Source organism: Thamnophis elegans, chromosome Z, assembly GCF_009769535.1.
Source record: "Thamnophis elegans isolate rThaEle1 chromosome Z, rThaEle1.pri, whole genome shotgun sequence".
Lineage (NCBI taxonomy): Eukaryota > Metazoa > Chordata > Lepidosauria > Squamata > Colubridae > Thamnophis > Thamnophis elegans.
The window spans coordinates 36,642,621-36,658,066 of NC_045558.1; the positions used below are offsets into that span (position 1 = coordinate 36,642,621).

Below are 15,446 nucleotides of genomic sequence, written 5' to 3' on the forward strand. Positions count from 1 at the left end.
TTAAAAAATGTATTTTGTTATGTAGAGTTTGTATTCTACTTACTGTATTTTTGTTATTCTAATTCACAAAAAAGTATTGCTTTGCTATAATACACATTTTAATTATGTATCAACTTTTAAAAAAAATGTTTACAAGCAAACTCCAGATTAAGAACAAGTTTCATTACTAAATCTGTCTTTAACTCACATCTGTATGTAAATTGAAACTGGTATTTATTACTATTATTATTCATTACTATTGTTATTAGTAATGAAAAATGGCAGACAACATATTACTTCCTTGAATCAATGAACCTCTGAAACTATGAAATTTTTCAAGAACAGCTGAAAACCATTAAAAGCAGGCTGTATATTAAAAATGCACAGCTTCAGTTGTTCATGAAAATATTGCACAGCTTTAGCCACTTTTACTCAAGGAAGGAGAATGCCATACACCATTTTCAGAGGTATACAGCACTTTGGATTGCCATAAATTGGATATTCTTAATCCAGAGACTGTACTCTGCCAAATGCCAATGCTGTAATATGGATTTTTATAACTGTCTCATATTATAAATATATATTCTGTGTAGTTCCTTATGGATGGTAATATTTTTACTTGTTGCTTGTTAAGTTTACTGGAAATATGCTTGAGCCAAACTATTGCATTAAAACAATAGTTTTAGTTTGAACGCATAGTTAATTGACATGGATTTGAGAACATTTCTGGTAGTAAAAATGTTTCGTGCCTTAAAAATGTAAGGTGTTGATCATGCCTTAAGTTATTCCGATATCTGACTGCTCAATCTCTGGATACATTTGGACACTGAAAGATTATATACTGAAGTTAATGGTTGAGTTATGTTTTCCTTTTTCAACTTAAAGGAATAGTTAATATTTTTTATACAACTTCTTCACTTGACTCAATGGAAACTGCAAAGTGCATTCAGAGAAATATAATGAACTCTCGTTTTAATTTAATACACTTTATTTGATTTGGTATGGCTGCCCACTCCAGAAGACTCTAAGTGACTTACAAAATCCAAAACAACCAAAGCAGTGTAGAATCCATATACACAACTTGGGAATTTTTGTTACAAAGTATAAGTCAACCTCTTTTTTTAAACTTTGAAAAGAAGATAAATAATAGCAGGATATTCTTTACTTTCTCAAAGATATGAGAGTCTCAAACTGAGGACAGAATTAAACATGTTATCAGTTTGGAGTCATTATGTTTCCATAAGAAATCCAAGTTCAGCTTCCCATGAATTCCATTGCCTCTTATCTATCAATTTTGCTTGATAGTTGCAGATCAAATTCTTGGGCAGGTAGCATATAATAAACTTTTAGTGCTTGGAACAACCCGTTCCTGTTACTTGCAGCCGACACTTGCTTTTATTTATTTTTTTAAGTTATAAACAGTTGGGATGGTTCATGTGGGTACCTCTACAGATTCTAATAGGTGTTTTGGAACATCTGACAGTGATCCCATGCACATAAACTTGGGGATATTTATATCAATGGGACATATGTGTTTGTATATGTCTCTGTTGTGTGTGTCTGCGTGTGTGTGCATAAAATATTGTTTCAAGTAGGTACACAAAAATCATATTGTATGAAAATTGCTAAGTGAGGCTTTCCTCATCATTTTACTATTATGCTTTACATTTAATATTATTGTGGTTTTCAAATAAAAATGAAGAACCATATTATTTTTATTATATCTTCATCTAATAGTTTCTGAAAATTTTCTAAAAGAATTGCAAATGCTCCCTCCTGTGGAAAACCTAAAGAATAGCAATGAGCAATATGTTCTGATTAAGCAATTTTGTACTCTTATTACTCAAAAAGAGAGTTTAGTGGTTAGCTTTCATCCATTTTTATTTTTCACTTTCTTACGAATGTTTCCTATTTTCCAAAAATAATTTTTTGGGAAGGATACTGGAAAGGATACTGATGAGAAAATTTTTGTGAATAAAGGAAGTTGTAATAAATGTCTTTACTGGACCTACTCTAAGACTGGAAAAAAGAGAGAGGAAAATGGGTCTTTGGTTCTTCACACTTGTAGAATATCTGTGGATAATCTTCATCACAGAATTATTCATTTTCAAATTTGCATAAAAAGCACATACTGCTAACATTTTAAGTGTTCACAATATTTGTGGTTGTTGATAGTCACAATATCATATCCGATCCATCGCAACCCCATCCTCCAGGCCTTCCTGTCCTCTACCATCCCCCAGAATTTGTTTAAGCTCACGTCTAGTGCTTCTTGACTCCCTCCAGTTACCTCATTCTCTGTCATCTTCTTTTGCCCTCAATCGTTCCCAGCATTAGCCTCTTCTCCAGTGAGCCCTTCCTTCTCATTAGGTGGCCAAAGTATTTGAGTTTCATCTTCTGGTCTTCTAAAGAGCAGTCAGGGTTGATCTCCTCTAGGACTGACCATTTTGATCACCTTGCAGTCCAAGGTTCTCTCAGGAGTCTTGTCCAGCACCAAAGTTCAAAGCCTCAATTCTTTGGCACTCAGACTTCCTTATGGTCTAATTTTCAGTCACACATTGCAACTGGGAAAATCATAGCATTGACTATATGCACTTTTGTTGGCAGGGTGATGTCTTTCCTTTTTAGTACGCTGTCTAGATTTGCCATAGTTTTCCTCCCCAGGAGCAAGCATCTTTTAATTTCTTGGCTGTAGTCCCCATCTGAGGTGATCTTGGAGTCCAGGAAAATAAAATCTGTCACTACCTCCGTTTCTTCTCCATCTATTTGCCAGGAATTGAGATGGCCGGATGACGTGATCTTAGTTTTTTTAATGTTGAGTTTCAAGTTTCTCTTCACTTTCTGCTATTAGAGTGGTATCATCTGCCTATCTGAGGTTGTTGTTATTTCTCTCAGCAATCTTAATTCCAATTTGTGATTCATCTAGACTTTCTCATGATGTGCTCTGCATATAAGTTAAATAGGCAGGGCGACGGTATATAGCCTTGCCAAATTCCTTTCTCAATTTTGAACCAATCAGTGGTTTCATGTCCAATTCTCACTGTTGCTTCTTGATATCATATAGGTTTCTCAAGAGACAAATAAGATGGTCTGGTATTCCCATCTCTTTAAGACACAATATTTACTATATAGCATATAAGCATTAGGTATTTATACTGAATATGTAAAAACTTTTGGTGCTTATATATTTATATATACATTGCCAAATGAAGTAGAACTCTCCATTATTCTAGTCAAATTTATGGTCTAACAAAGCAGTGTTGAATGGTCCACAGGGAATGCACATTGACAATCATTGTGGCATTAATCTTGCTTAGCTAGATCATTCTCTATGGACCAATTCAGCTTCAAACTTTTTTATACTTGGCCCTAAATTTCCATAAGTATTTTTTTCCTTTTTAACGAGTCATCTGTTTAAAGCTTCAGTTGGCTGATTATAAAGTAACATCCCTAATGTATTTCTACAGCATTTGAAATAGCACATTGTTACAGCAAAATACTGCTGCAATGCAACCCTGACATCTAGTGGAGAAAGGGTAGTGGAGAAAACAGTTGAAATTCCAAACATATTCACTCCAAAAATTACTGAACATTTAGAAAGCTATATTCTTTTTTACCAAACTAAAATAGATGCTGTTGAAAACCTGTGGAGGATTTTAACACGGACATGTTTAAAAAGGAAATTAATAAGGAAATAGGTAGCTCAGAATAATTCTGGAATATACACACAGAGAGAAACAATGAAGTCCCTTTCAAGTCCACTGCAGTGTCATATTATTTATTACATCAACTCCCAAACAAATTTGGGTGGTTAAAACAAAAAAAACATGCTTATTAGAAGAAAATACAACAGACCAAAAGGAACAATAAAAATTGTTCCAAAAGTGCTATAGAAATTGAATGAACATATTAGTTAATTAATGAAACAAAGCACGAAGTACAACACTAAAGTCAAAACAAAAGAACTCATCACCACCCTTGCTGCCACATTGTGGACCAGTGGCAGCTTCAGGGTAGACTTCAAGGGCAGCAAAGTAGAGTGCATTACAGTAATCCAACTATGAGATGATGAAGTCATGAATCTCTTTCTGAAGGGCTTTCTTTTCCAAAATTTGTACTACTTGTGATAACATATACCTAGCGTATTTTTTGGAGTATAAGATGCACCTTTTTTCCACAAAAAACAGGGTGAAAATCTGGGCATGTCTTATACACTGAATACAGCATTTTTGGCTTCTGAAACCCCACCCCTTCACCAAAATGGTCGTGCATAGCAGTTAGGAGGTTTGTAGAGTGCTCCTGGGGTCTGGGAATGGCAAAAATGAGTGCAAAGGCCAATTTTCAATCCCCCAGTCCCCAGGAGCATTCTGTGAGCCTTCTAAAGACTATGCATGCCCCCCCCACCTTTTTTACAAAAAATGGGCCCGTTTTTGCAAAAAATGGGCCAATTTTTTGCTCATTTTGGGCCCCACCAGCCCCCAGGAGCACTCTACAAGTCTCCTACAGGCTCTGCATGCCCTTTTTTGACAAAAACAGGACTATTTTTTTGCAAAAACATTTTTTAAAAAATTTGTCTCTTCAAAATCTTAGTGCATCTTATACTCCAGTGCATCTATACTCTGAAAAATATGGTATCTTGGCCATAGCTTCTACCTACTCACTTGACTTGTCAGGATTTGAGATGTATAACTGGATTTCATCTGCATATTTATGTTAAACTAGAGTAGCATGATAGCCTACTGGTGAAGACGCTCGCCTCCCACTCAGAAGATTGAGAGTTCAATCTTAGGTAGTAGCAGATGTTTCCTAGGGCACAAAGAAAAGACATCTCCTGTGTAATCTATGTGGTATCAGGAAGGGCATTGGGCCAATAAATGCTCAGGTCCATATAGTCACCCCAAATTAAGGAATTGCAATATTGTAAAAAAGGAGTTTTTTAAGCCAGCAAACTATGTCATCCAATGGTTTCATGCAGATGTTCGTCAGCTGGGCAAAAAGTGTAAAACCCTGCACCACTCAAAAGTGAGGAGCCATGAGTGCTATTTCTCTCTGCCTGTCAACCCTGATCAAAGCTGGACACAGAAATTGAAAAGTCACTGTAAATTGGAATGTCAAGTTTCAGGGAAATGCTTTATGAGTTGGCATGGAACCTTCCACTTTGAAGCTGGTCCAAAATCATACCATGGTCAACAATATTGAAATCTAATGAGATATCTTGAAGCACAAGTATTAATGCACTCATCACAATTCTACCACAGTTATCAACAAATATGACTAATGGAATCTTGCTACTAAACTCTGGCTTGAAACCCAATCAAAACAGATAAATTTAATCTGTTCACACCAGAGCTCACTGGAACTAAGTCTGAATGTCCTCTTCACCTTTCCTAAAATGGAAACCAGGCAATCATTTTCCATAATTGTTAATTCCAGCAATGTCTTATTTAGATAAATAAGATACCCCTTCCTTCAAAAAAGCAGACATCAATGCACTGACCAACCTGGAGGTGATCTCCTGAGTGACCATCTGGATGTTAACAAATTGATGGCCAAGCTAACTGACATACTTCATTGGAACACAGGACCAAATTCATTCTAGATAATCATAGAAGGTCTGGTCTGGGTACCTTGATTGGACCTATCCACCTCAAAGCAAAGTTAAGTGATATTATTTTGTTTATTTATTTATATCTTGTCTTTATTATTTTTACAAACAACTCAAGAGGGCAAACATATCCAATACATCTTCTTCCTTCTGTTTTCCCCACAACAACAGCCTATGTGGTGAGTTGGATGAATGAAAGTAACTAGCTTAAAGTCACCCAGCTGGCTTTTACAGCAAAGGCAGGACTTTGCTGCCTTTACATGAACTAGGAGGGCTAACCATTTTCTAAGAATATTGCACACTAATACAACTGATTCAGAAATCTAGAATTCACATATAGTTCACAAATTTTGATGAACTTCTTTTTCACAAAAATATGCAGCAGTTGCGTGTTCCAGTACACCGCTGCCACAAACATATTTCATGTAAAAAGCATCACATCTGAGAAATGCCATTCTCCTGTTATTTTGTCTAGCAAGAATGCCCACTGTCAAATTAATTAGCCTTCATAATCCCTTGACATTATTTCATCTAGCCAGCAAAGCACTATAAGATGGTTGGCTGATTTTGTAGTGTAGATGTCAAAGGCTTAGTAAATAAATTAATATTTTCAAAAGAAACATATTTGATCTCAATAATTTTAAATTAAACAACCAGAACATTTGTGTAGAATGCAAACTATGTTTTTTCTACTAGCAAGTAACACCAAATATTTTTGGCTATGTAAATAAATTGTATTCATAATGCTGAAAATCTCACAAGAAGCTGAAGAGTTTATATTTGTATAAGGGAAATTTTAAGGATTTATTTGGTAAATATGTGGAAAAAATGAATATAATTAAGTTTGCAAATTAATAGCATAGTAGAAAAATACTTTATGACAGTAGTTGCATTATGCAAATATGATTTAGTTAATTAATCAGTTAAATACAATTGTATCGAATTTTAATTTAATTCTATGTCCTAATTGCAGTAGTAAGGGTGGCATATCAATGCAATTATAATAATTATTACTATTATTATCACTTAATTTTGCAGCTGCTCTGCAGAAAGATTTTTCCATTTATTTCAGTATGAGTTTTGCCTGCTGAGAAACTGGAAAAGTGCACACAAAAAAGAATAGTGAAAGGGATAGAAGAATAAAAGGTTGTAACTGCATTTATTTTATTTAAACCACTAATAACATATATGCCTCTATTTATTTATACAGTTTATATGTTTCAAAAGGTGAACTGTATCGGGGACGCACAAACACACACACACACACACACACACACACAGATAGATTACCTTTTAAAATACATAAATTACAAGTATATGTGTGTAAATGTGTAAATTAGACAATGAAATATTTTTATGAATTATCAATTCAGAATAAAACAATATATTGATGTGAATCAACCTATTGCAACATTTTAAAATAAAGCTTCATATCAGAAGGATTCTGGTTCAAATAAACAAACAAATGTGGTTCACTACAAGGATAACCCATTTAAATCTGACAGCCAGATCTAAATGGAAATAACCAATCCAATTCAAATGAATCTGACCAGAGTGGGATCCCATTGGGTTAACAACTGATTCATTGAACGTGCACACAGACATTTTTTTAATAAAGATCTGTCAAGCTATTTTGAAAACAGTCCCTTCTTTAAAAGAAAAAAACATTAAAAATCAATTAATTTTTTAAGATTCAGTTTTCAGATTTACAAAAATAGTTTTTTTTAAGATAGCAGCCCTAATACAGTATAACAGGGATGTTGAGAAATGTAACAGGGGAAAAAATATTTCTAAGTTATTATCTTCTTTCATGAAATTCCGGAATGCATACATGTTTTTAAGTTTGAAAGTTTATTACCACTAAAATGATTCTTACATTCTCTAATCCAAGCAACACTAAAAGTGGTATCGTAGTCATTCCCCCCTGAATCCATTCTTCCAAGGAAACTGTGCCATCATGATCATAATCAATTTCTTCCATCATCTCATGAAGAATCTGTTTTAATTTAAAAAATTGATATGAATATTATGTAAATAATAGTTGTTTTACATTAAAATTGAAAGATAAATGTATTGTAAAATATCACTAAAATATTTTCATATTAAAAAAATATCAGGAAGCGGTATTTGTTTCAATTATTTTAGTGCAACCCGATGGAAGTCTAATAAAAATAAATCTAATCATGTACATCATTCTAACCTTAATTTTATTTTAATGTTCGAATAGAGCTTGAAAATGTAGCACTAAATAGTTTATATTTAGCTGTTTGATGGAGAACAAGATTTTGTAGATAAGAATATGTGATCCTATAGCAAGAAAAGTCATTCTACATGAGTTGGCATTCTCATGTAATTTCAGCCTAAATATACCTGTATCATCAAAACAAATTTCACAATGCCACCTGAAACAGTTTGCCTAACTCTGATGCAGAAGTATTTATTTAATTATTACTGAGATTTTTATTAGAAGAAATATGATTTAAAAAACCTTAAATGCTTTCAAGGTATTTAATGTATACAATATGTATATACTTAATATTAGCAGTAGAAAAGTAATTTTCAAATACAATTAAAGTGGGAATGCTGCCTTGATGATATTTTACCATATCCAAATTACCTTACATGCTGAAAAAATAAACTGGATGGAAAAATATGTTGCAAATATATATTTACATTATATAAATATATATTTGCAACATATAAATATATATAATTAGTCAAATAGAGTATTGGACTTTAAGAGAGCTAATTTCAATAAACTTAGAAAGAGTTTGGGAAGAATTGCATAGATGAGAATCCTCAAGGTGAAAATAATTCAAGAAGCTTGGGAAAATTTGAAAAGTGGGATTATAAAAGCCCAATATAGCATAATACCAATGAAGAAGAAAAATAACAGCTCTAAAAAGAAATCAGTGTGGCTGCATAAATAACTCTCCGAGAGATTGACTGAACAAAGTATAAAAAGTGGAAAGAGAGGCACATAACTAAGGCAGATATCAATGAATAGCCCGAGCCTGCAAAGATGAGTTGAGAAAAGCTAAGGCTCGCAATGAGCAAAGACTTGTAACAAAAGTAAAAAAATAACCAAAAAAGCTTCTTCCAATTTGTTAAAAACAAGAAAAAAGTCAAGGAAGCAATCCATTGTTGGGAGAAAGTGGCAAGAAGGTAACAAGCAACAGGGAGAAAGCAAAACTAAGTAACTCGTTTTTTGCATCTGGCTTTACACAAAGGGAAAAACAGTCCAATCTATCGAAAACAGCACCACAAAAAACAGATTAGGAACACAAGTTAAAATAGGGAAGAAAATGGTAAGTGAGCACCTGTCTACCTTAGACAAGTTCAAATCACCAGGACCAGATGGATTACACCCCAAGGTTCTGAAGGAACTAGCAGATGAGGTCTCAGAACAACTGAACTATATCTTTCAAAGATCCTGGAGCACTGGGAAAATGCTAGAGGACTGGAAACGAGCTGATGTAGTTCCAATCTTCAAAAAAATAAAAAAGACCCAGAAAACTACACACCTATCAGCCTGACCTCAATACCAGGGAAGATCCTGGAAAAGATAATCAAGCAATGAATCGGTGAACATCCAGAAGCAAACAAAGTAATAACCAAAAGCCGACATGGATTGGTCAAAAACAGGTCATGCCAGACTAATGTTATTGTATTTTTTGATAAAGTAACAAAACTAGTGGACCACAGCAGAGGTGGGTTGCTACTGGTTCTCACAATTCGAACTGGTTTCCTGGTTGCTGCAGGATTTGGGGGGGGGGGGGCATTTTTAATCTTCTGCATATGTGAAGACCTATTTATAGGCAACTGCACATGCGTGAGAGAAGTGAGCACTCACGGATAAATCACACATGCACTGAACCAGCAGTAACGCCAGCAGCAGCTGACCCCTGGACCAAAGGAATATAATTTATTTGGACTTCAGTAAGGCATTGACAAAGTAGACCATAATCTACTACTTGATAAAATAGAAAAAAGGGGGTTAGTCAGCATCACCACCAGATGGATTCGAAACTGGCTGACCAACCACACTCAATGTGTAATCCTCAATGCCACTGCATCTACATGGAGGGAGGTGTTCAGTGTGCTATGCCAGGACTCTGTTTTAGGCCCAGTATTCTTCAACATATTCATCAATGATTTGGATGAGGGAATAAATGGGGAACTCATCAAATTTGCAAACAACACTAAGCTAGCAAGAATAGCCAATGCTCTGGAAGACAGGTTTAAGATACAGAAGGGTCTTGACAGACTTGAACATTGGGTGCTATCTAACAAAATGAAATTCAATGGGGAAAAAAGTAAGGTTCTACATTTAGGGATGAAAAACGAAATGCACAGGTACCACATATGTGTACCTTGCTCAATAGTGGTGACTGTGAGAGGGATCTTGGAGTCCTAGTGGACAATCACTTAAATATGATCCAGCAGTATGCTGCAGCTGCCAAAAAAGCCAACACAATTCTAGGCTGCATAAACAGAGGGATAAAATCAAGATTACGTGAAGTGTTAATACTGCTTTATAATGCCTTGGTAAGGCCACACTTGGAATATTGCATCCAAATTTGGTTGCCATGATGTAAAAAAGATGTTGAGACTCTAGAAAGGGTCAGAGAAGAGCAAGAAAGACGAAATATATTTAAGCATTATATTTAATTTAATTTAATTACATTATATTTAAGATTAGGGGACTTGAAGATAAAATATATAAAGAACGGCTGCTGGAACTGGATATGTCTAGTCTTATGAAAAGAAGGACCAGGAGTGACATGATAGCAGTGCTCTGAAATCTCAGGGGTTGCCACAAAGAAGAGGGAGTCAAACTATTCTCCAAAGCACCTGAGTGCAGAACAAGAAGCAATGGGTGAAAATTAATCAAGGAGAGACGCAACTTAGAACTAAGGAGAAATTTCCTGACAGTTACAACAATTAGGGTTAGGGTTAAGGTATCAGTGGAACAACTTGCCTTCAGGAGTTATAAATGCTTCAACACTGGAAGTTTTTAAGAAGAAATTAGGTAATCATTTGTCTGAAGTGGTATAGCGTTTCCTATCTAAGCAGGGGGTTGGACTATAAGACCTATAAGTTCTTTTCCAACTCCATTATTCTATATTTGTCTTTCTTAATCTGTGACAGAGTCAAGAATGATTCAATAAATTTCATCCAAGTTGTCCTGCCCATCATCTGTGACAATTCTGCATGGTTAATATATAACAACGTGCAAAAATCTTTATAAAAATTTGCAATGAATTGTAAGCCTCATTAAGTGTTCTGGCATAGAGTTAGTATATGCGTATCATTTGTATAAAAATCTAATCAGACAAAAACTGTTTAATCCTGTTTACTATATTCAGCAACTGATCCGCAAACTTTCCACTGGAAATTTCTTGAATGCTTGTTCTGCTAAAATGCTTTAGTTCTCCTTATTGATATAATCCATTTTATTTTAAGAAAAGAAATTCTGTTATTGATTGATCTAAACAATACTATATTTTCCATATTGTCTTTATATTAGTGACACTTCTTTGATTGCTCATATTTATTTGTCTTTAATATTGAGGCTCAAATATGATGAGCAAACATATTTTTCCAGTTTTTTGTAGTCCATTTCAACATTGAAGAAACCAAACAAAGCTTCTACAAACATAATATTAATCAAATTATATAGAACAGTTCTTTAATATTTCCATTGCTAACTAAATAAATGACCTGCCGTGATGCTTACTGGACTGAGTTCAGTGACATCCCATTCAAGATATTCTGCAACATGCATCATTTGAGTAATGATGTTTTCAAGTTCCTGGACACAAAAGTTAAACACAAAGAATCTTGTTAATTAAAAGTCATTTTCTTTTTCTGGAATTCTACTGAATGATAATATAAACTAAAAGAGGACTTCATACTTTAAATAACATTTTGGGTTAGGAATATTTAGAAATAGCTAAATTTAGATATATCATTGTCAAGTTCTAATGTGAGCCTTTAGAACACACTAAAATTAAGCAAATATTTTTATAATGTTAAAAAAAAATTTTTTTTAAAAAAAGCAAGGTAAGCTAAAGAAGTTTGGCTTTAACTCACATTTCCAACAGCTTTTACCAGTAAGTTGCATTTGAAAACTGCTACTTGTGCCTTCTCAAGAAAACTTAATTGATGAATCATACTAACCATTCTTAAAGAGTACTTTAAGAGTACTACCACTACGTATACCTTGGCCAATGGATCTTAGTAGAAGGTGATACAATAGAGGAAATTCAACTGCATGTTTGGTTGACAGTTATTTGGCAAGATAAGAGTAATTTTCAAGAACAACTTCCCACTATGCCTAAAGAAAAAAGTTTTTGATCAGTGTGTTATTTTAACATATGCCAATGAAACATAAACTCTAACCTCAAAATCAATACATAAGCTACAAGCTGTGCAAAGAGCCATGGAAAGATATTTGGCATAACAAGATAAGATAGAATGATCTAGATGTGGATTAGAGAACAAACAAAAGTATACAATATTATCAAGAGATTAAAAGAATTGAAATGGAAAGGAGGTGGTCACATAGCAAGAACAACTGGTGGCAAGTGGACCAAGGCAGTCATAGAATGGATCTCACAGGGATGGATTGCTCGTGGCATTACTAACAGTTCAGTGTATGCAAAAATTTTGCACACACACACACACACACACACATTTTACTCACTCACGTGCCAGTGCGCATTTGTTCATAAATAGGTGTGCACATACACAAAACATTAAAAAATGGGGAAAAAAATAAATTTGTGCAATGAAAATTGTTCTGTGCATGCGCAGAACAAAAAATCAAGATAGGGGCGCCATAGGAGAACCAGTTCAGGGGCATGGCAGGCCTAGGTCACTGCCAGTTCCAGCAACCCCAGCTACCAAACCACTACCAGTTCGGCTGAACCAATCTGAACCAGTAGGAATCCACCACTGATCCCACTTGATAAAAAGTATCCATGAAATACCTAAAACAAGATAAATTGATGACATCAGCAAGTATTGTGGAATTGGAATTGGAAAAAGAAAGCTCACACCTGTACTGGTTGGAATCATGAGAAAGAAGTCTTCATTGTGCAGTGAACAGACTATGGCTAAAACAGTGATGATGATTATGATTCTTTAAGAGTATAGCAAAGTCCAAATATTATCATGTTATAAGATTTCCCTTAAACCTAGTCAGAAAGACGAATGCTTAGAACTAATGGAAACTGAAGTCCATTTCTACAAACAAAGAATACACAATAATTTGGGAAGTCTAAAAATTGTCTGAATAGAGATTAGTCTAAAATAAATATTGCTTTCAATGTTACAATTCTATGATTTGTAAACATTCTGAAGGTCATGGCATCCAAGAGCAATTTGAGTGTCAAGCTGAATAGAAATAGTAGCTAAGTCAAATTAATAGCAATAGCAATAGCAATAGCAATAGCAGTAGACTTATATACCGCTTCATAGGGCTTTCAGCCCTCTCTAAGCGGTTTACAGAGAGTCAGCATATTGCCCCCAACAATCCGGGTCCTCATTTTACCCACCTCGGAAGGATGGAAGGCTGAGTCAACCCTGAGCCGGTGAGATTTGAACCGCTGAACTGCTGATCTAGCAGTAGCCTGCAGTGCTGCATTTAACCACTGCGCCACCTCGGCTCTTCGGTTAATCAACATCTAATTTATTAAAATAATAATAATGAGGATTTATCTAAATTATGAGAAATGTCAGCATTATCAGGTAAACCAGACAGGAAATACAGCCATATAAGCTAATTCTACTTTATTGTAAAGCTACACTAATAGAGCAATATAATATACATTCCGTCCAGCCATACATAGTTATGGGCTATGTTCCCTGTCATGAATGCCAACAAGATAACAAGGAAGAGCCTCTTTCAGGGACTTGAAATGGAGCATGAAGGAGAAGAACATCTGTAACTGATGTTGGGGGGTTCTGAACCAAGAGAATGGGCAAGAACTTAAGAAGGGCCAGAGAAGTGATAAGATGAGTGACTGGATTATCACGGAAAGGAAGACTGCAGCCAAGAGACTCAAGCCAGCCAGAAGCCAAGGGTAGAGAAGGGGCACCGTAACCAATAAGCAGGGATGAGGAGGAAAGAGGTGCAATGAAGAGTCAATGGGTCTACTCATGAGGAGGTAGCCTTGCCCCTCTTAAGGTTTTGCATCAACTGGCGGCTATTTACCCCTGCATGTGGAGCAGAGAGACACTGAGAATATCTCTTCTGTTTCTGATTGTGTGTTTGTTCAGCCAACATATATCTTGCCGTCCAACTTTGCCTTTGTTTCTGTACTTTGGACTTTGCCTTGTGGACCTTTGAATTCAATTTTGGCTTGTGGGATTTGTATTTTGAACCATGCACTTGTCTTTGCTGGATTTGTTCTGTGTTTTTCATGACTTGGAAAACTGGACCCAATAGGTCTTGCTCTGGTTCCTACATAGGTAGTCCCAGGGAGTTCCATTTGCAGTGGTAAAGTCTCAGTACAGACTTGTGATGTGCACATGTGTGAGTAGGACACTCTCTGTTATTTGACCATTCCCTAGGAAGAATCTCATCACCCAGTCTCTCAATCTCTTTATAAATATTACAAAAGTAAAGAGAACAAGTTTAATTTTGATATTTTTTGCTATGCTTATTCTTTTTATTTTCTCATTCATAAGATTTATTTTTTTGTAATGAATTAAATCAAAGATGTAAAAGTAGAAGCTGCAATAAAACTTGCTGTTTCACATACAATACGATATATACCCTCTGGAATTGCAGTTTATGGCAATAGAAAAATACTATAAATACACAATATTGTTCTCTTTGAAACACCAGCTGGGAATATGTGATAGAATATAAATTTATTCTTGGAAGCCTATTTAAATGAAATACATATATTGATGTTATACTATACTAATCAGTATAAAAAGAAAAAAGAAAACTCTTAAGTATTTTAGAAAGTAATTAATATTAGGACGCTGTCTTTTTTTAATCATCACATCATGATTCCAGACTAATTTGCTCTTTCATCTTGCCGAACTTAATGGAACCAATTAATAGAACTCTCTAATTACAAAATTATGAGATCCCCAAAGAAATGCCCTAACACTTACATGGTTAATTTTTAGGTGTTAGTCAAAGACAATCTAATATTTAGATTTTTAAATCCTTTTTGCATATCCTATATTGTGGCTTATTTCTATGATAGTTCTGTGATGTTTACTTTAATCTGACTATTTTGATTTCTGCTTTTATCTGATGTTGTGTTATGCTATTTTGCTTTTAATATGTTTTGAATTTTAGCTCATTCTTTTGTTGTAGATGGCAATATGGGTTATAAACTTTAAAATAAGTGTTATCATCAACAAGTACTGTTAATTTAAGTTAGAACTAAAGTCATTTCTGTGCAGAAGCCTAAGATACTTATGACTTTTGTTAAAGATGACTATAGATCAGACATTGAAATTGCTTTGAAGCTGTAAACTAAAAAAAAAAAGGTTGAAAAAAATATCAGAGATACAAGCAACCAAGGGCAATGACCACCCAAATGAAATTAGTGCAGGAAGTCATAACTGCAGCTGTGTCTTCACTAAATCAGAATGGAACACTTGAAATTGTTCACACTGAGGAGCTTAAAATGGAAGACAAACATTATTTTTGAATCCCAGCTGGGAAACAGAGGTAGCATTTAGTTGAGAGTGGGAAGAATACAGCATTGTTCCTGGTCTCTGGAACAGGTGGATAACCATTCTGGCAATGGCAAACAGAGCATGCAAACAGTATAACTATTCCCCAATGCAATTTCAAAAACTACATCTTAAACTATTTATTGTATTTCCA

The 15,446-nt window shown here is 34.7% G+C and overlaps 1 protein-coding gene across 1 annotated transcript in view; it reads right to left on the reverse strand.

Moving 5' to 3' along the window:
- The window catches only part of DGKB (diacylglycerol kinase beta), a 281,445-nt gene that overhangs the window by 251,667 nt on the left and 14,332 nt on the right, over positions 1 to 15,446 (reverse strand). Inside the window, 2 exon segments of the mRNA XM_032237244.1 lie at positions 7,461 to 7,580; positions 11,325 to 11,399. Of these exon segments, the coding sequence (XP_032093135.1) occupies positions 7,461 to 7,580; positions 11,325 to 11,399 (195 nt within the window).